This window comes from Pseudoliparis swirei, chromosome 1, assembly GCF_029220125.1.
Source record: "Pseudoliparis swirei isolate HS2019 ecotype Mariana Trench chromosome 1, NWPU_hadal_v1, whole genome shotgun sequence".
Classification (NCBI taxonomy): Eukaryota; Metazoa; Chordata; class Actinopteri; order Perciformes; family Liparidae; genus Pseudoliparis; species Pseudoliparis swirei.
The window spans coordinates 4,416,641-4,436,935 of record NC_079388.1 but is presented as its reverse complement, the minus strand read 5'-3'; the positions used below and the strand labels follow the sequence as shown (position 1 = coordinate 4,436,935).

The 20,295-nt window shown below is 48.9% G+C and overlaps 1 protein-coding gene across 2 annotated transcripts; it reads right to left on the bottom strand.

Moving 5' to 3' along the window:
* Positions 1-3,678: 3,678 nt before the first annotated feature.
* Positions 3,679-19,564, bottom strand: LOC130194099 (free fatty acid receptor 3-like). 2 transcript variants are annotated; one of them, XM_056414993.1, is made up of 3 exons: positions 19,518-19,564; positions 6,366-6,465; positions 3,679-4,891 (listed from the first exon to the last, which is right to left on the bottom strand). In XM_056414993.1, the coding sequence occupies exon 3, from the start codon at positions 4,837-4,839 to the stop codon at positions 3,853-3,855; it is 987 nt and encodes a 328-aa protein (XP_056270968.1). In that variant the 5' UTR covers positions 4,840-4,891; positions 6,366-6,465; positions 19,518-19,564; the 3' UTR covers positions 3,679-3,852. The 2 variants fall into 2 exon arrangements, with proteins under 2 accessions (XP_056270968.1, XP_056270974.1); XM_056414999.1 differs by lacking the exon at positions 19,518-19,564 and adding an exon at positions 16,189-16,203.
* Positions 19,565-20,295: the final 731 nt, after the last annotated feature.

Below are 20,295 nucleotides of genomic sequence, written 5' to 3'. Positions count from 1 at the left end.
ACATTTTAATTCTCCGGTTCTGTATCCGAGCGGCTTGCCTCCTCTGTTTGTCGTCGCGTCCGTTTTCTTAATGTCAGACAAAACCAGCGTTTTGTTCCCGGGCGGATTAGTCGTGGGCGTGTCGCACATCGTCATGTTCTCTAAAGTCTCTCCGGAGCCTCGCTCTCTTCTTTCTTTTCCTCGCGCCGGATGACGGCCGGACGTCGGACGCCTTTTGTCCTCATGAAATAAAATCAAAAAGCATTTTTATCATGTCTGATGAATAAATATTGAGATATTTATACGTAGAGGTATTAATGTGACGCACACAGCACTCGGTGGTCTGTCCTGTTTGAAACGGAAGCTGTGAGTGGTGGTCTGTGAGTTGATGATGCAATAGGTTTACGTGTGTGTGTGTGTGTGTGTATGGTGGGGGGGGGTGAACCGCCGACCCTCCGTGAAGACGACCTCCCTGTTATGACATCATCTCATCGCTCATCAGAGGACTCTGAATCTGATCGAGTTCTCACTGCGCTGAGCAAAGCCTCTTTCCTTTTGTAATGAGAGGAAGAGGAGGAGGAGCGGGAGGAAGAGGAGGGTTGAGGGTTCATCCTCGGACCGGTTTAATCTGTGCCTTTCCTGATGGTGCTGAAGAAAACAAGTAAAAGTTTACTAAGTAAATCACAGAAATCCTAACTTTCAGAAAAAGGGTCCACAGGCCCAACGACGAGTATATATCGATACATGACGATACTGTAGTGTGTGTGCGTGTGTGTGTGTGTGTGTGGTTACCTCGGACATTTGCCAAGAACACATAATATGCAGAACTGATCAGTTTGGAGCTGACAGGACCAAACGGCCTGTGTGTGTGTGGGGGGGGGGGGCACTCGAGCCCTGAGGCTAACCTTTTAACCTTTCTGATCGAGTAGAAACAGGAACTCTCGGCTAACGTAGCTCAGTTTAGATGTAATGTAGCATTATTTATTTATCTTTATTCATCGACTCCTCCCCCCGGCATGTTGGTCCTCCTCTTTGATGTCGGTGTTCATTCTTGAATGGACGGCAATAATGACTCAATCCTAAAAGCTTCTGTGCAACCAGTTTAGCCTCCCCCCCCCCTCAGTGCGTGTCTCTATTTGGTCCCCCCCTCCTTTATCTTCCTCCAGACGTGTGGCTCTTGGGTTGAGTCGTTGCTCTGAGTGCCCGTTCCTCCACAACAATAACTCTTTACGCTGCATATCATACGCAAAGAAAACAACGTTTTGGTTTCACCGTATTTTAACGTGCTTCTCTTCTTTTTGCCTGATTATTAAATGGTGTCACTTTTAGAAGTAAAACTGTCCGGCAAGAACTGTTTTCTTATTTCCTCTGTTTTCTTGGGCTCTTAACTCATCTGATCCTGGTCCTACGTTGAGCCTTTTTATTTGGTTGTCATATTTAATTTTTTGGAATAAATACTCTATGTATGAAACGTGTGTTTGTGTTTTTCATATTTTGGACATCAGGAGGACGTGTCATAATAAAAAGAAACGCAAAGGTTCAGAGAGCAGCTCGCGGAATATCACGGTGTCCCAGTTAGTTACATTGACAAAATCCAAAATATAGATATTTTTGTTGAGAGAAGAACGGGAATAATAACTCTACGAAAAACAAGTCGTCACAAGGACCCTAATTAAAAATGTCCGTATTCTTTAAAGCTCTGTTTTTTTCAATGAAGATGACATTAAATGAATCATAAATACTCTCTACATAGTTAATGTGTAAATGACTATTCTCTGGTGTTTAATGAAGTCTCTACATAGTGTGTAGAGGCCCATCTCCAGTGTTCTAGTGGTACATTGTGTTATCGCCTTAGAAGACTAGCGGAGGGGTAGAAAAACCCTTTTTATGTGAGCGCAGCTGGAAACAGTTATGCTGCTGAGAGAAGTTATAAAACTGTCCTTCTTTTGAGCCACAAGAAGAACAACATTAATATTTACAATTAAAGAATTATGTATAACCTCGTCAATGTCTTGACTATATTTTATATTCATTTTTAATTCATCTGATAAATAAAAGTGAGTTTTCATGGAAAACACAAAATTGTCTGGGTGACTCAACTTCTGACCGGTCGTGTAAACTTAAAGTATATAGTTTCTTTGTGCTCGGCGTGAATAACACATCTCTCCTCCGACCTGTCATTTATCTTCTCGTTCTGGAGTAAGAACCATTTAGTTAAAACTTTTGAGTGGATCCTCAGTTTTCATCATCGATGGATGCAACATCTGTCCAGACCATGTGATCATTTAAACTCATCTCCATAACCCCTCCACGGTCCCCAGACGATGCATCCTCGTGATTTCGGTCGACCCCCGATTAAAATTTTGAGCGAAACGTCTCTCCGACTGTTTCTCAGAATTCTCAGCGACTTTCCTTTTTCCGAGGAATATTTGTTGAATCCTCATCGGACTCTGTACCCGCAACAGCCGAGGAGATTCATTAAGGTTTCAATACATCGTAGGCGCGCTCAATAAACTAATAAATAACCGCGGGGCCGCGATAAAGACGTTATCTGTGTGCTCGCGTCCCTTCGGCGCGGCCTCTGGACAGGAAGTGACCTCGTGCAGTTATCTCTAACGTGATAACCGTTCCTCCGTGTTGACGCTTCCCGCCTCTCCGCGCTTACGACTTCCGAGCGATGTCGTCGGCGCGGCGTCTCCGATGGAACATCCGCTGCTTTTTAATTGCTTTCCTCCCGTAAAGCTCCAGTTTGATTAGACGCGGTCCCGGTGTCGTGTTTATCCGAGTCAAACCGGACGCCGGGAGGTTTCCCTGCGTCACCTGCACCCAAAGGTCAGAGGTCAGCTCGGCTGGTGTCTGGTTACCAAGGTAACCCCCGGTCCCCTGAGGACGTCAAACAAAGCTCGTCTTTCCTTTGACGTGACTCCACTGAAGAGTTAGATGATCAACACAGAGTCTGTGTTACCGTGAGTGTGTGTGTGTGTGTGAGAGAGAGAGAGTGTGTGTGTGAGAGTGTGTGAGAGAGAGCGTGTGTGTGAGAGAGTTAGTGAGTGAGTGAGTGTGTGTGTGAGAGAGCGTGTGAGTGTGTGTGAGAGAGCGTGTGTGTGTGTGAGAGAGTGTGTGTGTGAGAGAGAGCGTGTGTGTGAGAGTTAGTGAGTGAGTGTGTGAGAGACTGTCTTTGTGTTTGTGTGTCTGTATGTGAGTGTGTGTGTGTGAGAGAGAGTCAGTGAGTGTGTGTCTGTGTGTGTGTGTGTATGCGTGTGTGTGTGTGTGAGAGAGACTGTGTGTGAGTGTGTGTGTATGTGTGAGAGTCAGTGAGTTAGTGAGTGTGAGTCTGTGTGTGTGTGTGTGTGTGTGTGAGAGTCAGTGAGTTAGTGAGTGTGAGTGTGTGTATGTGTGTGTGCGTGTGTGTGTGAGAGTCAGTGAGCTAGTGAGTGTTTGTCTGTGTGCGTGTATCTGTGTGTGTGTGTGTGAGAGTCAGTGAGTTAGTGAGTGTGTGTGTATGTGTGTGTCTGTGTGTGCGTGTGTGTGTGAGAGAGTCAGTGAGTTAGTGAGTGTGTGTCTGTGTGCGTGTGTGTGTGTGTATCTGTGTGTGTGTGTGTGAGAGAGTCAGTGAGTTAGTGAGTGTGAGTGTGAGTCTGTGTGTGTGTGTGCGCCTCTCTGTGTCCGAAAAATAAACTTGCGCATGGAAGTGACGACTCAAGTTGACTTTGTGCTTTATAGATGAATAAAGTGAAGTTTTTAAAGCACCAACATGACGAGACACGAAGAGGAATAATAAATCTCAACTATTCATTTCGTCCATTTGTCTTTTGAAATAATCAAAACACCAGCAACCCTCGGAGAGACGTTCACGCCTCGTCTCCGGCGGGTTCAAGGGGGCGGAGCTTCGTCGTACTTGTCCGCGTGGAAGGGCCTCCGGCCGCGCGGCGCCCCTCCCCCGCACCGCAGCACGTGCAGCTTCGCCGCCACGCTCCGGCAGCCGGCGCTCAGCATGCTCCTCACGGCCGCCGAGGAGAAGTAGAAGATGGCGGGGTCCAGGCAGGCGTTGACGGTGCTGGAGAGCAGCGCCACGTCCCGCCACTCCTCGCTCTCCAGCCGGGCGAAGCCCACCACGTGGGACGCGTTGTACGGCCCGAAGCACACGGCGAACACCGCCAGCGTGCCCAGCGCCAGGCCGATGGCGCGCAGCCGCCGGCGCCGCCCGATGTTCCTCAGGCGCGACAGGATGAGGATGAAGTTGACGTAGCAGAAGCAGCAGACGACGAAGGGCACGCAGAAGAGGACGAGGAAGAGCTCCAGGCGCACCGGCAGCACCACGCGCAGCTCCTCCTCGGTGAAGTTCAGGTAGCAGGTGGGCGGGGGCGCCGCGTCGCCGCCCCCCGTGGCGTTGCCGCGGCCCGCCCCCCTGCTCCACTGGGCGTAGGGGATGATGTAGACGATGCTGAGGTTCAGGGAGGTGCCCACCCAGAAGAGGACGCAGGCCAGCGCGGCGTAGCGCGGCCGGCGGCACAGCGAGTACCTGAGCGGGTAGGCCACGCCCAGGTAGCGCTCCACGCTGACGGCGGTGAGCAGCAGCGTGCTGTTGTAGATGGTGACGTAGAAGAGGAAGCCGGTGAAGGGGCAGAGGGCGTAGGGGAGCAGCCAGGCCATGCCGTCGGACGCCTCCTTCATCTTGAAGGGCAGGAAGGCGAGGAAGACGAGGTCGGAGATGGTGAGGTTGAGGAGGAGGATGTCGATGGGCAGCGCGCGGCGGCGCACCTTGCGGCAGAAGGTGCAGAGCGCCGCGATGTTGGCGGGCACGCCCATCAGGAAAGTGACGATGTAGACGGCGAGCAGCAGGCGGTGGCTGTACAGCATGGCGGCGGCTCACGCCGAGCGCCGAGGCCCTCTGGAGGCGGGACGCAAACACCTGAAGACACGCGGGCGGTCAGAAGATACGGTCGCCCAGAGAATGTCGTGTTTTCCATGAAAACTCACTTTTATTTATCAAATTAATTTAAAATGAATATAAAATATAGTAAGGCATTGACGAGGTTATAAATAGATAGATAGATAGATATATACTTTATTAATCCCCAAGGGGAAATTTGTCGAATTAATGATTTTTATTGTAAATATTAATGTAGTTCTTCTCGTGGCTCAAAGGAAGGCCAGTTTTATAGCTTCTCTCAACAGCATAACTGTTTTCAGCTGCGCTCACATAAAAAGGGTTTAACGGGTTTTCTACCCCTCCGCTAGTCTTCTAAGGCGATAACACAATGTACCATTAGAACACTGGAGATGGGCCTCAACACACCTCTGGAGAGACTTCACTAAACACCAGAGAATAGTCATTTACACATTAACTATGTAGAGAGAGTGTTTATGATTAATTTAATGTTATCTTCATTGATAAAAATAGAGCTTTACTCTATAAAGACATTCCTAAGTGACCCCAAACTTTTGAACGGTGGTGTAAATATATTTTCTTTTTAATCTGATATTGATAATAATTATCTAAAGGGTGGGATTGCAAATGGCTCCAAATTGTATTTGTCGAATTATTTTTATTTTTACCAAATATCTGCAGAGCTAATAACATTCAGCCTGTTTGTGTTTATTGTCTTCATTTTGTTTAAATAATCATATATGTGTTGTTTATTTGTAAAGATTATCTTCCTCAACAAAAAGTGTCAACATGTTGTATTATATGTTTGTAATAATGTAAAGGCCCCTCGTCTTCATGCAGGAGAACCAGATGACACACGACCTCCTCGCCTCCTTTTCTATCCCCTGAGATTAAAACGCTCCAAGTTGCTCCTGAAGCGCTTCACAACTTAGTGGCAATGATTAATTATTAATTAAAATACTCTTCTCATTTATTGTAGCTATGTTAAGTCAACATGTATAAATGTTGCTTCTCATGTCTCACAAACTGGCTTTGAAACGTCATTTTATCTTTGAATTTAAATCAGGTTTCTAAGTTGATGCTGCAGCATGAAGAAGTGAGAGTTGGCTTCAGGGTGTAAGGACACGTTACTCTAGATATTATTTTATCATTATTTTATATTCCTTAATGTCAACAAAGCTCTCCAAGAGACGAAAACTAGCAAAATGTTCAGAGCTCTTTAAATATATTCCACAACTTCAACGACTGGTTCACTGAAAAAGATCAACTTTTTAAAATGAATAAAGATTAAAAAATCCCAAATACTAGAAGACATTTATCTAAAAAGGCTCAGAAGAAAGAGAAAAAAAAGAAAAATACAATAAAGAAGAAGAAGAAGAAATTAAAGAGGAAGAAGAAGAAAACAATAAAGAAGAAGAAAATGAAGAAGAAGAAATTGAAGAAGAAGAAGAAGTTAAACTAATGGACTGTTGGTGTAGTAAACACATCTCCTCACCTGAGTGAAGCTGTTCTCTCCATCCCACTGAGCGGTGCTGAGCGAGTGGCGGCCCGCCGGCTCCGGAGCCGAGTGGTGGCCCCCGAGGCTGCACCTCCTCCTGGGGGGGGGGGGGGGTTAGCTCCCGGACACAATCTGTGTTCTCCTCCCTGTCCAAACACCGTCTCTCAGCAACGGATCCAAACCGCCGCCGTGGTGCAGCACGTGTGTGTGTGTGAGTGTGTGAGTGTGTGTGTGTGTTAGTGTGTCTTAGTGTGTGTGTGTGTGTGTGTGTGTGTGTGAAGGCTCCGGCGGCCTCGGAGCGGAGCAGCTGCTGGACGTCTCTGCCACCACGGCCCAGAAAACACACAGACACTTTTATTTCGTATTTACTGCGCTGCTAAAGTAAACACGCTCCTAAGGCCCGCCTCCTTCATCCCTCACGACTTTAATCTACAGGAGGGTCCATCGGTCAGGAGGGTCTGTCTGTCTGTCAGGAGGGTCCATCAGTCAGGAGGGTCTGTCTGTCAGGAGTAGGGATGGGCATCGAGAACCGGTTCCCAGTGAACCGATTGTTAGGGCTCGTCAGCCAAATTCTTTAACGGTTCTGCTAACGGTCCTCTGTGGCGTTGCGCATGCGCAAACTTTTTTAGTTTCTTCTTCAGACTGCAGCAAACATGACAACTAGGCAGAGGCGTTCTAAAGTTTGGCTCCATTTCACACGACAAAAAGTGCTCGTGTGAGGTGAGTGTGCTCACCTGTGTGCGCGCATTACTGCTGAGCGCTGCGCGCGCAGACAACATTTAACGGAGCGGAGCAGCGTGTGCGCTCTGATCGCTCTTTTAATGAAGTATCGAAACTAAAAATATGCTAAATCACATCGTTTTTAACGTACGGGTACTTCGTTAGTATCGCTACACCGTGCAGCGTGACAGCAGCAGATGTAGCGGGCTAACATTCAAGCTAACCTAACTTCCCAAACGCTGTGGATATCTGAACGCTGATTGGCCGAGACGCGACACGTCCATCAAAGATGTTTTATTGTGAAGAGCACCACTCCATATTTTCTCCGCGTCTCACTGCAATCTCAACGGCAGCGGGCCAGGTGAAAAAAATAATAAATCGGAACGCGTCTCTGGTATTGTTCAGGGGGCGGGGCCACATGTGGAGGCGGGCCGTAGTTTGGGGACCACTGGTCCAAGGTAAACTCCTCAAAAGTGATCACAACTACTCACTGTGTGAAGCAATTTGCCTTTATTGTGTGTCGATCAAGTTATCTTCTGTCCCTTCGTTTGAAGCATACATTTTAGCTCCGGCATTGGTCTCCCATTATTGATCACTTCACGTTTGGATCGTAATTTCTAGGAACATGTTTAAATTAAACAATACATTTTATTTAAGTTATGTAAGTTTTATTTTAAGTTCAGGAGGAATATGTATAAATGTTTTTGGTTTTTTTATTATTATTAATGTGTATGTATACATACTGTATATTCAATTCAATTCAGTTTATTTGTATAGCCCAATTTCACAAATTACAAATTTGTCTCGGAGTGCTTTACAATCTGTACACATAGACATCCCTGCCCCAAAACCTCACATCGGACCAGGAAAAACTCCCAAATAACCCTTCAGGGGGGAAAAAAGGGAAGAAACCTGGAGGAGAGCAACAGAGGAGGATCCCTCTCCTAGGATGGACAGATGCAATAGATGTAATGTGTACAGAAGGACAGATTTAGAGTTAAAATACATTCAATGAATATGACAGAGTGTATGAATAGTTCATAGTAGGCATATTCCACGATGGAGACCTCCACGATCCATCAGGCAGATGGCGGTGGGGAGGAGGAGGGCGGAGTCTCAACAGGACAGTGGCGTAGTCATGAGCAGGAATTCCACGACCCAGACGATCCATCAGGCAGATAGGATCTATGCCGTCTCATAGGGTCCGATGACCCCATGAGACGTGAAGTCAAAGGACTCCGGGAGAAAGCAGAGTTAGTAACGTGTGATTGAGAGATGAAAATTCATCCTTAAGGAGAGAAAAAGAGGAGATAGGTACTCAGTGCATCCTAACGTCCCCGCAGCTATAAGCCTATAGCAGAATATCAAGGGGCTGGACCAGGTGAACCTGATTCAGCCTAACTATAAACTCTGTCAAAGAGGAAGGTCTTAAGTCTACTCTTAAACGAGGTGACTGTGTCTGCCTCCCGGACTGAAATTGGAAGCTGGTTCCATAAAAGAGGAGCTTGATAACTAAAGGCTCTGGCTCCCATTCTACTTTTTAAGACTCTAGGAACTACAAGTAGTCCCGCATTTAGTGAGCGTAGCTCTCTAGTGGGGCAATATGGTACTACAAGCTCCTTAAGATATGATGGTGCATCACCAATCAAGGCTTTGTATGGTGTGTGCAGCATTATAGAAAATTATATAAAAGAAAATTCATGTAAATAAACCCGTTTGTGCTCTTTTTTTCACACCTTGCCCAATAAGAATCGATAAAAGAATCGATAAGGAATCGAATCGATAAGGCATCGGAAACGTTAAAATCTTATCAATTCTCATCCCGAGTCAGGAGGGTCTGTCTGTCAACAACAGGTCATCACATAATGTCTCATTAAAGGGTTCTGTAAAGGGTTCAATATCACAAATTACAAACTCCCCTCAGAGGGTTTTACAATCTGGACACATAGACATCCCTGACCTTTGACCTTTGACCTCACATCGGATCAGGAACAACTCCCAAGAAATAGAAAAACCCTTTCACGGGGAAAACAGTGAAGAACTCTTTAGGAGAGAACAGAGGAGGATCCCTCTCCAGGATGGACAGAACAATAGATGTCATGTGACCAGATGAACAATAGACGTCATGTGACCAGATGAACAACAGATGTCATGTGACCAGATGAACAATAGACGTCATGTGACCAGATGAACAATAGACGTCATGTGACCAGATGAACAATAGACGTCATGTGACCAGATGAACAATAGACGTCATGTGACCAGATGAACAATAGACGTCATGTGACCAGAATGAATCATCACAGAGTAACAACACATTCAGTGAATATGACAGCGTGTATGAACAGTTGGTAGTCGACATGGACCACGATCCAGACCTCCATGATCCATACTTCCCTCTAGTGGGGCAATATGGTACTACAAGCTCTCTAGTGGGGAATATGGTACTACAAACCCTCTAGTGGGGCAATATGGTACTACACGCTCTCTAGTGGGGCAATATGGTACTACAAGCTCTCTAGTGGGGCAATATGGTACTACAAGCACTCTAGTGGGGCAATATGGTACTACAAGCTCTCTAGTGGGGCAATATGGTACTACAAACTCTAGTGGGGCAATATGGTACTACAAGCCCTCTAGTGGGGCAATATGGTACTACAAGCTCTCTAGTGGGGCAATATGGTACTACAAGCCCTCTAGTGGGGCAATATGGTACTACAAGCCCTCTAGTGGGGCAATATGGTACTACAAGCTCTCTAGTGGGGAATATGGTACTACAAACCCTCTAGTGGGGCAATATGGTACTACAAGCTCTCTAGTGGGGCAATATGGTACTACAAGCCCTCTAGTGGGGCAATATGGTACTACAAGCTCTCTAGTGGGGTAATATGGTACTACAAGCCCTCTAGTGGGGCAATATGGTACTACAAGCTCTCTAGTGGGGCAATATGGTACTACAAGCTCTCTAGTGGGGCAATATGGTACTACAAGCTCTCTAGTGGGGCAATATGGTACTACAAGCCCTCTAGTGGGGCAATATGGTACCACAAGCCCTCTAGTGGGGCAATATGGTACTACAAGCTCTCTAGTGGGGCAATATGGTACTACAAGCCCTCTAGTGGGGCAATATGGTACTACAAGCCCTCTAGTGGGGCAATATGGTACTACAAGCTCTCTAGTGGGGAATATGGTACTACAAACCCTCTAGTGGGGCAATATGGTACTACAAGCTCTCTAGTGGGGCAATATGGTACTACAAGCCCTCTAGTGGGGCAATATGGTACTACAAGCTCTCTAGTGGGGTAACATGGTACTACAAGCCCTCTAGTGGGGCAATATGGTACTACAAGCTCTCTAGTGGGGCAATATGGTACTACAAGCTCTCTAGTGGGGCAATATGGTACTACAAACCCTCTAGTGGGGCAATATGGTACTACAAGCTCTCTAGTGGGGCAATATGGTACTACAAGCTCTCTAGTGGGGCAATATGGTACTACACGCCCTCTAGTGGGGCAATATGGTACTACAAGCTCTCTAGTGGGGCAATATGGTACTACAAGCTCTCTAGTGGGGCAATATGGTACTACAAGCTCTCTAGTGGGGCAATATGGTACTACAAGCTCTCTAGTGGGGCAATATGGTACTACAAGCCCTCTAGTGGGGCAATATGGTACTACAAGCTCCTTAAGATATGATGGAGCATCACCAATCAAGACTTTGTTCTGTTCCATTTCAAGGGTTCTGTTTCATTGAAAGGGTTCTATTTCATTTAAAGGGTTCTGTTTCATTTAAAGGGTTCTATTTCATTTAAAGGGTTCTGTTTCATTTAAAGGGTTCTATTTCATTTAAAGGGTTCTGTTTCATTTAAAGGGTTCTATTTCATTTAAAGGGTACTGTTTCATTTAAAGGGTTCTCTTTCATGTAAAGGGTTATGTTTCATTTAAAGGGTTCTATTTCATTTAAAGGGTTCTCTTTCATTTAAAGGGTTCTATTTCATTTAAAGGGTTCTGTTTCATTTAAAGGGTTCTATTTCATTTAAAGGGTTCTGTTACATTTAAAGGGTTCTATTTCATTTAAAGGGTTCTGTTTCATTTCAAGGGTTCTATTTCATTTGAAGGGTTCTATTTCATTTAAAGGGTTCTATTTCATTTAAAGGGTTCTGCATCGGCTCATTCAAGACAAGACAAATAATTAATAATAATAATAATAATATACACTTTTATTAATCCCCAAGGGGAAATTAGTTCTCTGCATTTAACCCATCCTTAGTTATTAAGGAGTAGTGGGCTGCGGTGAAGCGCCCGGGAAGCAACTGGGGGTTCAGTGCCTTGCTCAAGGACACTTCGACTTGCAGCTAATGGGGAGAGCGGGGATCGAACCCACGACCTTGCGGTTGAAGGACGGCCCTCTTACCCCACTGAGCTAAAGCTCTAAATGTATTTTTTTTAAATAAGGACACACTTGAAAAACTCTTACATACAAACCTACAAATAAAACGCTTAAATTAACTCTAAATGTTTCCTTCGTGTTCATTTTGGCATCAGAGACAAAAAACTTACATGAATTTCTCAAAAAGCAGCTTCAGAATTTCCCTCCTAAATAACCGTCGGCGGGTTGTTCCTGTCGGAGCCGTGACACCGCCCGATACCCCACCACCACCTTTAACGACCCCATCTGCCTGCCCGAAAACACACCTGTGATTGATTCTGCAGCCTGGTGCCAAATGACATAAAGAGACGGATCTACATCTTCTGGGTTGTCTTGACGATCCAATCAGAATCTTTTGTGTTCTTAAAATATGTTTTTGTATTCTTGTTCTTCACTTTGGATGATTTGCAGTCATTTGGTTGTTTCTGCTTTGGTTTTGACGTGCATATTATCTCCTACCAGGAGGGTCATGGCGATGTGTGTGTGTGTGTGTGTGTTGTTTGATCTGAGAGAGTGGGTTTAAATAGCTACGGGTCTGTTTAGTGGACTAGGAACTAGAATGCTACTGATGTCGTGCAGCAGCTCTTCGTCCACTTCACGACAGACGTTCTGGACTTTGCTTTAGATGCAGACGCCATGTTTGTTGTGGATTGTTAGCAGCGCCATAGCAACAGCTTCTTATCTCCTTCTTGGATTACAATGGAGTGTAAATCAAAACAACTTTTATTGCCTGGTTTATTCGTCCGTAAAGGGTCGAATAAACACCCGCCTCCCGCTTCACGCCTCCTGCCTCCTGCCTCCTCCCTCCCGCTTCACTCCTCCTCCCTCCCGCCTCCCGCCTCCTGCCTCCTCCCTCCCGCCTCCCGCCTCCTGCCTCCTCCCTCCCGCCTCCCGCCTCCTGCCTCCTCCCTCCCGCCTCCTGCCTCCTGCCTCCTGCATCCCGCCTCCTGCCTCCTCCATCCCGCCTCCCGCTTCACGCCTCCTGCCTCCCGCCTCCCGCTTCACGCCTCCTGCCTCCTCCCTCCCGCCTCCCGCCTCCTGCCTCCTCCCTCCCGCCTCCTGCCTCCTGCCTCCTCCCTCCCGCCTCCCGCCTCCCGCCTCCTGCCTCCTGCATCCCGCCTCCCGCCTCCTGCCTCCTCCCTCCCACCTCCTGCCTCCTGCCTCCTGCCTCCTCCCTCCCGCCTCCTGCCTCCTGCCTCCTCCCTCCCGCCTCCTGCCTCCTGCATCCCGCCTCCCGCCTCCTGCCTCCTCCCTCCCACCTCCTCCCTCCCGCCTCCTGCCTCCTGCCTCCTCCCTCCCGCCTCCTGCCTCCTCCCTCCCGCCTCCCGCCTCCTGCCTCCTCCCTCCCGCCTCCCGCTTCACGCTTCACGCCTCCTGCCTCCTCCCTCCCGCCTCCCGCCTCCCGCTTCACGCCTCCTGCCTCCTCCCTCCCGCCTCCCGCCTCCTGCCTCCTGCCTCCTCCACTCACAGCTCAGAGCGAGGGCCCGTTAGTGACAACACATCTGAGTGCATCTCCAACATCTGTTGCTCTGTGGTACCAGAGCTTTGTTTTGAACACACTCACACTCACACACACTCACACACACACACACACTCACACACACTCACACACACACACACACACTCACACACACACACACACACACACACACACACTCACACACACTCACACACACACACTCACACACACACACACACACACACACTCACACACACACACTCACACACACACACACACACACACACTCCACACACACACACCACATACACACACACACACTCACACACACACACACACACACACACACTCACACACACACACACACACACACACACACACACACACACACTCACACACACACTCACACACACACACACTCACACACACACACACACACACACACACACACACATTCACACCACACACACACACACACACTCACACACACACACACACACACACACACACACACACCTCACACACACACACACACACACACACACACTCACACACACACACACACACCTCACACACCTCACACACACACACACACACACACACTCACACACACTCACACACACACTCACGCACACACACACTCACACACACTCACACACACACACACACACACACACACACACTCACACACACTCACACACACACACACACACTCACACACACACACACTCACACACACACACACACACACACACTGCTGTGCCTCAGACACACAATGTTGCTTGCATACGTCGGTGCTTGTTTTTGAGTTTGAGTGACGCGTGTTACCTCGTGTTAGCTGGCATGTTACGTGTTAGCTGGCGTGTTAGCTGGCGTGTTAGCTGGCATGTTACGTGTTAGTTGGCGTGTCACCTCATGTTAGCTGGCATGTTACGTGTTAGCTGGCATGTTAGCTGGCGTGTTACCTGCCGTGTTACCTGGCGTGTTAGCTGGCATGTTACGTGTTAGCTGGCGTGTTAGCTGGCATGTTAGCTGGCGTGTTACCTGGCGTGTTACCTCGTGTTAGCTGGCATGTTACGTGTTAGCTGGCGTGTTAGCTGGCGTGTTACGTGTTAGCTGGCATGTTAGCTGGCATGTTAGCTGGCGTGTTACCTGGCGTGTTACCTCGTGTTAGCTGGCATGTTACGTGTTTGCTGCCGTGTTAGCTGGCGTGTTAGCTGGCATGTTAGCTGGCGTGTTACCTGGCGTGTTACCTCGTGTTAGCTGGCATGTTACGTGTTAGCTGGCGTGTTAGCTGGCGTGTTAGCTGGCGTGTTACCTGGCGTGTTAGCTGGCGTGTTAGCTGGCATGTTACGTGTTTGCTGGCGTGTTACCTGGCGTGTTAGCTGGCATGTTACGTGTTAGCTGGCGTGTTAGCTGGCGTGTTAGCTGGCATGTTACGTGTTAGCTGGCGTGTTAGCTGGCGTGTTACGTGTTAGCTGGCATGTTACGTGTTAGCTGGCATGTTAGCTGGCGTGTTATCTGGCGTGTTAGCTGGCGTGTTAGCTGGCATGTTACGTGTTTGCTGCCGTGTTACCTGGCGTGTTAGCTGGCATGTTACGTGTTAGCTGGCGTGTTAGCGTGTTAGCTGGCATGTTAGCTCGTGTTACCTGGCGTGTTACCTCGTGTTAGCTGGCATGTTACGTGTTAGCTGGCGTGTTAGCTGGCATGTTACGTGTTAGCTGGCGTGTTAGCTGGCGTGTTAGCTGGCGTGTTAGCTGGCGTGTTACCTGGCGTGTTAGCTGGCGTGTTAGCTGGCGTGTTAGCTGGCATGTTACGTGTTAGCTGGCGTGTTAGCTGGCGTGTTAGCTGGCGTGTTAGCTGGCATGTTACGTGTTAGCTGGCGTGTTAGCTGGCGTGTTAGCTGGCATGTTACGTGTTAGCTGGCGTGTTAGCTGGCGTGTTAGCTGGCATGTTACGTGTTAGCTGGCGTGTTAGCTGGCGTGTTAGCTGGCGTGTTAGCTGGCATGTTACGTGTTAGCTGGTGCGTGTTACCTGGCGTGTTACGTGTTAGTTGGCGTGTTACCTCGTGTTAGCTGGCATGTTACGTGTTAGCTGGCGTGTTAGCTGGTGTGTTAGCTGGCGTGTTACCTGGCGTGTTAGCTGGCATGTTACGTGTTAGCTGGCGTGTTAGCTGGCGTGTTACCTCGTGTTAGCTGGCATGTTACATGTTAGCTGGCGTGTTACCTCGTGTTAGCTGGCATGTTACGTGTTAGCTGGCGTGTTAGCTGGCGTGTTAGCTGGCATGTTACGTGTTAGCTGGCGTGTTAGCTGGCGTGTTACCTGGCGTGTTAGCTGGCATGTTACGTGTTAGCTGGCGTGTTAGCTGGCATGTTACGTGTTAGCTGGCGTGTTAGCTGGCGTGTTATGTGTTAGCTGGCGTGTTAGCTGGCGTGTTACGTGTTACCTGGCGTGTTACCTCGTGTTAGCTGGCGTGTTACCTGGCGTGTTAGCTGGCGTGTTACCTCGTGTTAGCTGGCATGTTACATGTTAGCTGGCGTGTTAGCTGGCATGTTACATGTTAGTTGGCGTGTTACCTCGTGTTACCTGGCATGTTACGTGTTAGCTGGCGTGTTACCTCGTGTTAGCTGGCATGTTACGTGTTAGCTGGTGTGTTACCTCGTGTTAGCTGGCATGTTACGTGTTACCTGGCGTGTTAGCTGGTGTGTTAGCTGGCGTGTTAGCTGGTGTGTTACCTGGCGTGTTAGCTGGCGTGTTAGTTGGCGTGTTACCTCGTGTTAGCTGGCATGTTACGTGTTAGCTGGCGTGTTAGCTGGCGTGTTACCTGGCGTGTTAGCTGGCATGTTACGTGTTAGCTGGCGTGTTAGCTGGCATGTTACGTGTTAGCTGGCGTGTTAGCTGGCGTGTTACGTGTTAGCTGGCGTGTTACCTGGTGTGTTAGCTGGCGTGTTACCTCGTGTTAGCTGGCATGTTACGTGTTAGCTGGCGTGTTAGCTGGCGTGTTACCTGGCGTGTTAGCTGGCATGTTACGTGTTAGCTGGCGTGTTAGCGTGTTAGCTGGCGTGTTAGCTGGCGTGTTAGCTGGTGTGTTACGTGTTAGCTGGCGTGTTAGCTGGCGTGTTAGCTGGCGTGTTACCTGGCGTGTTACCTCGTGTTAGCTGGCATGTTACGTGTTAGCTGGCGTGTTAGCTGGCGTGTTAGCTGGCGTGTTACCTTGTGTTAGCTGGCATGTTACATGTTAGCTGGCGTGTTAGCTGGCGTGTTAGCTGGCATGTTACATGTTAGTTGGCGTGTTACCTCATGTTAGCTGGCATGTTACGTGTTAGCTGGCGTGTTACCTCGTGTTAGCTGGCATGTTACGTGTTAGCTGGCGTGTTAGCTGGCGTGTTACCTGGCGTGTTACCTGGCGTGTTAGCTGGCGTGTTAGCTGGCGTGTTAGCTGGCGTGTTACCTCGTGTTAGCTGGCATGTTACGTGTTACCTGGCGTGTTAGCTGGCATGTTACGTGTTAGCTGGCGTGTTACCTCATGTTAGCTGGCATGTTACGTGTTAGCTGGCGTGTTACCTCGTGTTAGCTGGCATGTTACGTGTTAGCTGGCGTGTTAGCTGGCATGTTACGTGTTTGCTGGCATGTTAGCTGGCGTGTTAGCTGGCGTGTTAGCTGGCGTGTTAGCTGGCGTGTTACCTGGCGTGTTAGCTGGCGTGTTAGCTGGCGTGTTAGCTGGCGTGTTAGCTGGCGTGTTAGCTGGCGTGTTAGCTGGCGTGTTAGCTGGCATGTTACGTGTTAGCTGGCGTGTTAGCCGGCGTGTTACCTGGCGTGTTACGTGTTAGTTGGCGTGTTACCTCGTGTTAGCTGGCATGTTACGTGTTAGCTGGCGTGTTAGCTGGCGTGTTACCTGGCGTGTTAGCTGGCATGTTACGTGTTAGCTGGCGTGTTAGCTGGCATGTTACGTGTTAGCTGGCGTGTTAGCTGGCGTGTTACGTGTTAGCTGGCGTGTTAGCTGGCGTGTTACCTGGCGTGTTACCTCGTGTTAGCTGGCGTGTTACCTGGCGTGTTAGCTGGCGTGTTACCTCGTGTTAGCTGGCATGTTACATGTTAGCTGGCGTGTTAGCTGACATGTTACATGTTAGTTGGCATGTTACCTCGTGTTACCTGGCATGTTACGTGTTAGCTGGCGTGTTACCTCGTGTTAGCTGGCATGTTACGTGTTACCTGGCGTGTTACCTGGCGTGTTAGCTGGCGTGTTAACTGGCGTGTTAGCTGGCGTGTTACCTGGCGTGTTAGCTGGCGTGTTAGCTGGCGTGTTAGTTGGCGTGTTACCTCGTGTTAGCTGGCATGTTACGTGTTAGCTGGCGTGTTAGCTGGCGTGTTAGCTGGCGTGTTACCTGGCGTGTTAGCTGGCATGTTACGTGTTAGCTGGCGTGTTAGCTGGCATGTTACGTGTTAGCTGGCGTGTTAGCTGGCGTGTTACGTGTTAGCTGGCGTGTTACCTGGTGTGTTAGCTGGCGTGTTACCTCGTGTTAGCTGGCATGTTACGTGTTAGCTGGCGTGTTACCTGGCGTGTTAGCTGGCATGTTACGTGTTAGCTGGCGTGTTAGCTGGCATGTTACGTGTTAGCTGGCGTGTTAGCTGGCGTGTTACGTGTTAGCTGGCGTGTTAGCTGGCGTGTTACCTGGCGTGTTACCTCGTGTTAGCTGGCATGTTACGTGTTAGCTGGCGTGTTAGCTGGCGTGTTAGCTGGCGTGTTACCTTGTGTTAGCTGGCATGTTACATGTTAGCTGGCGTGTTAGCTGGCGTGTTAGCTGGCATGTTACATGTTAGTTGGCGTGTTACCTCATGTTAGCTGGCATGTTACGTGTTAGCTGGCGTGTTACCTCGTGTTAGCTGGCATGTTACGTGTTAGCTGGCGTGTTACCTGGCGTGTTAGCTGGCGTGTTAGCTGGCGTGTTAGCTGGCGTGTTACCTTGTGTTAGCTGGCATGTTACGTGTTACCTGGCGTGTTAGCTGGCATGTTACGTGTTAGCTGGCGTGTTAGCTGGCGTGTTACGTGTTAGCTGGCGTGTTAGCTGGCGTGTTACCTGGCGTGTTACCTCGTGTTAGCTGGCATGTTACGTGTTAGCTGGCGTGTTAGCTGGCGTGTTAGCTGGCGTGTTACCTTGTGTTAGCTGGCATGTTACATGTTAGCTGGCGTGTTAGCTGGCGTGTTAGCTGGCATGTTACATGTTAGTTGGCGTGTTACCTCATGTTAGCTGGCATGTTACGTGTTAGCTGGCGTGTTACCTCGTGTTAGCTGGCATGTTACGTGTTAGCTGGTGTGTTACCTGGCGTGTTAGCTGGCGTGTTATCTGGCGTGTTAGCTGGCGTGTTACCTCGTGTTAGCTGGCATGTTACGTGTTACCTGGCGTGTTACCTGGCGTGTTAGCTGGCGTGTTAGCTGGCGTGTTAGCTGGCGTGTTACCTTGTGTTAGCTGGCATGTTACGTGTTACCTGGCGTGTTAGCTGGCGTGTTAGCTGGCGTGTTAGCTGGCATGTTACGTGTTAGCTGGCGTGTTAGCCGGCATGTTACCTGGCGTGTTAGCTGGCATGTTACGTGTTAGCTGGCATGTTAGCTGGCATGTTACGTGTTAGCTGGCGTGTTAGCTGGCGTGTTACCTTGTGTTAGCTGGCATGTTACGTGTTACCTGGCGTGTTAGCTGGCGTGTTAGCTGGCGTGTTAGCTGGCATGTTACGTGTTAGCTGGCGTGTTAGCCGGCATGTTACCTGGCGTGTTAGCTGGCATGTTACGTGTTAGCTGGCGTGTTAGCTGGCATGTTACGTGTTAGCTGGCGTGTTAGCTGGCGTGTTACCTGGCGTGTTAGCTGGCATGTTACGTGTTAGCTGGCGTGTTAGCTGGCATGTTACGTGTTAGCTGGCGTGTTAGCTGGCGTGTTACCTGGCGTGTTAGCTGGCATGTTACGTGTTAGCTGGCGTGTTAGCTGGCATGTTACGTGTTAGCTGGCGTGTTAGCTGGCATGTTACGTGTTAGCTGGCGTGTTAGCTGGCGTGTTAGCTGGCGTGTTACCTTGTGTTAGCTGGCATGTTACATGTTAGCTGGCGTGTTAGCTGGCGTGTTAGCTGGCATGTTACATGTTAGTTGGCGTGTTACCTCATGTTAGCTGGCATGTTACGTGTTAGCTGGTGTGTTACCTCGTGTTAGCTGGCATGTTACGTGTTAGCTGGCGTGTTAGCTGGCGTGTTAGCTGGCGTGTTATCTGGCGTGTTAGCTGGCGTGTTACCTCGTGTTAGCTGGCATGTTACGTGTTACCTGGCGTGTTACCTGGCGTGTTAGCTGGCGTGTTAGCTGGCGTGTTAGCTGGCGTGTTACCTGGCGTGTTAGCTGGCGTGTTATCTGGCGTGTTAGCTGGCGTGTTACCTCGTGTTAGCTGGCATGTTACGTGTTACCTGGCGTGTTACCTGGCGTGTTACCTGGCGTGTTAGCTGGCGTGTTAGCTGGCGTGTTACCTTGTGTTAGCTGGCATGTTACGTGTTACCTGGCGTGTTACCTCTTGGTCACCTCGTGTTTCAGCCCATTAGTGTCTCACAGTTGGCTCCCCTTCGTTGTGTTGTGCACTGCGTTAACCATTAACGTCTCACTGCAGCCTCCAGCACACACACACACACACACACACTCACACACACACACACACACACACACACACACACACACACTCACACACACACACACTCACACACACACACACACACACACACACTCACACACACACACACACTCACACACACACACTCACACACACACACACACTCACACACACACACACACACTCACACACACACACACACACACACACACACACACACACTCGCTCCGCTGCTCACTGCCTTCAGGTTTTAGTGAGATTGCACAACGTCTATTATGTGCCGACTTTGAGTCGAGGGTTTGCACACATCGCAGCGTGTTTTTAATTCACACGCGTTGTACACACAGCAGAGATGTGTACCTTTCTCGTTGATTAATGAATATGTTTCTGTGTTTAAAATGTGATTGAGTCCGATGTGAGGTCAAAGGTCAGGGATGTCGTATGTAAAGCCCTCTGAGGCAAATTTGTAATTTGTCATAATGGACCATACAAAGTGAATTGAAGTCAGGAGGTCACAGGTACTCTGTACTCTATTATTGTTTTGCATTCACGGGGCTCTATGATGATTTATCATGTCTTCTCTTTCTGGAGAGACGTCTTCACGCCTCGTCTGTGTTCTTCGGGACATTGAGGTACCCGAGCAGCAACACATTTGTTTTGGGTGAGAGATTTTTCTTTTCTG

Bases quoted from the DNA above. Each gene is read 5' to 3' on its own strand.
- LOC130194099 (XM_056414993.1), bottom strand. From the start codon at position 4,839: ATGCTGTACAGCCACCGCCTGCTGCTCGCCGTCTACATCGTCACTTTC.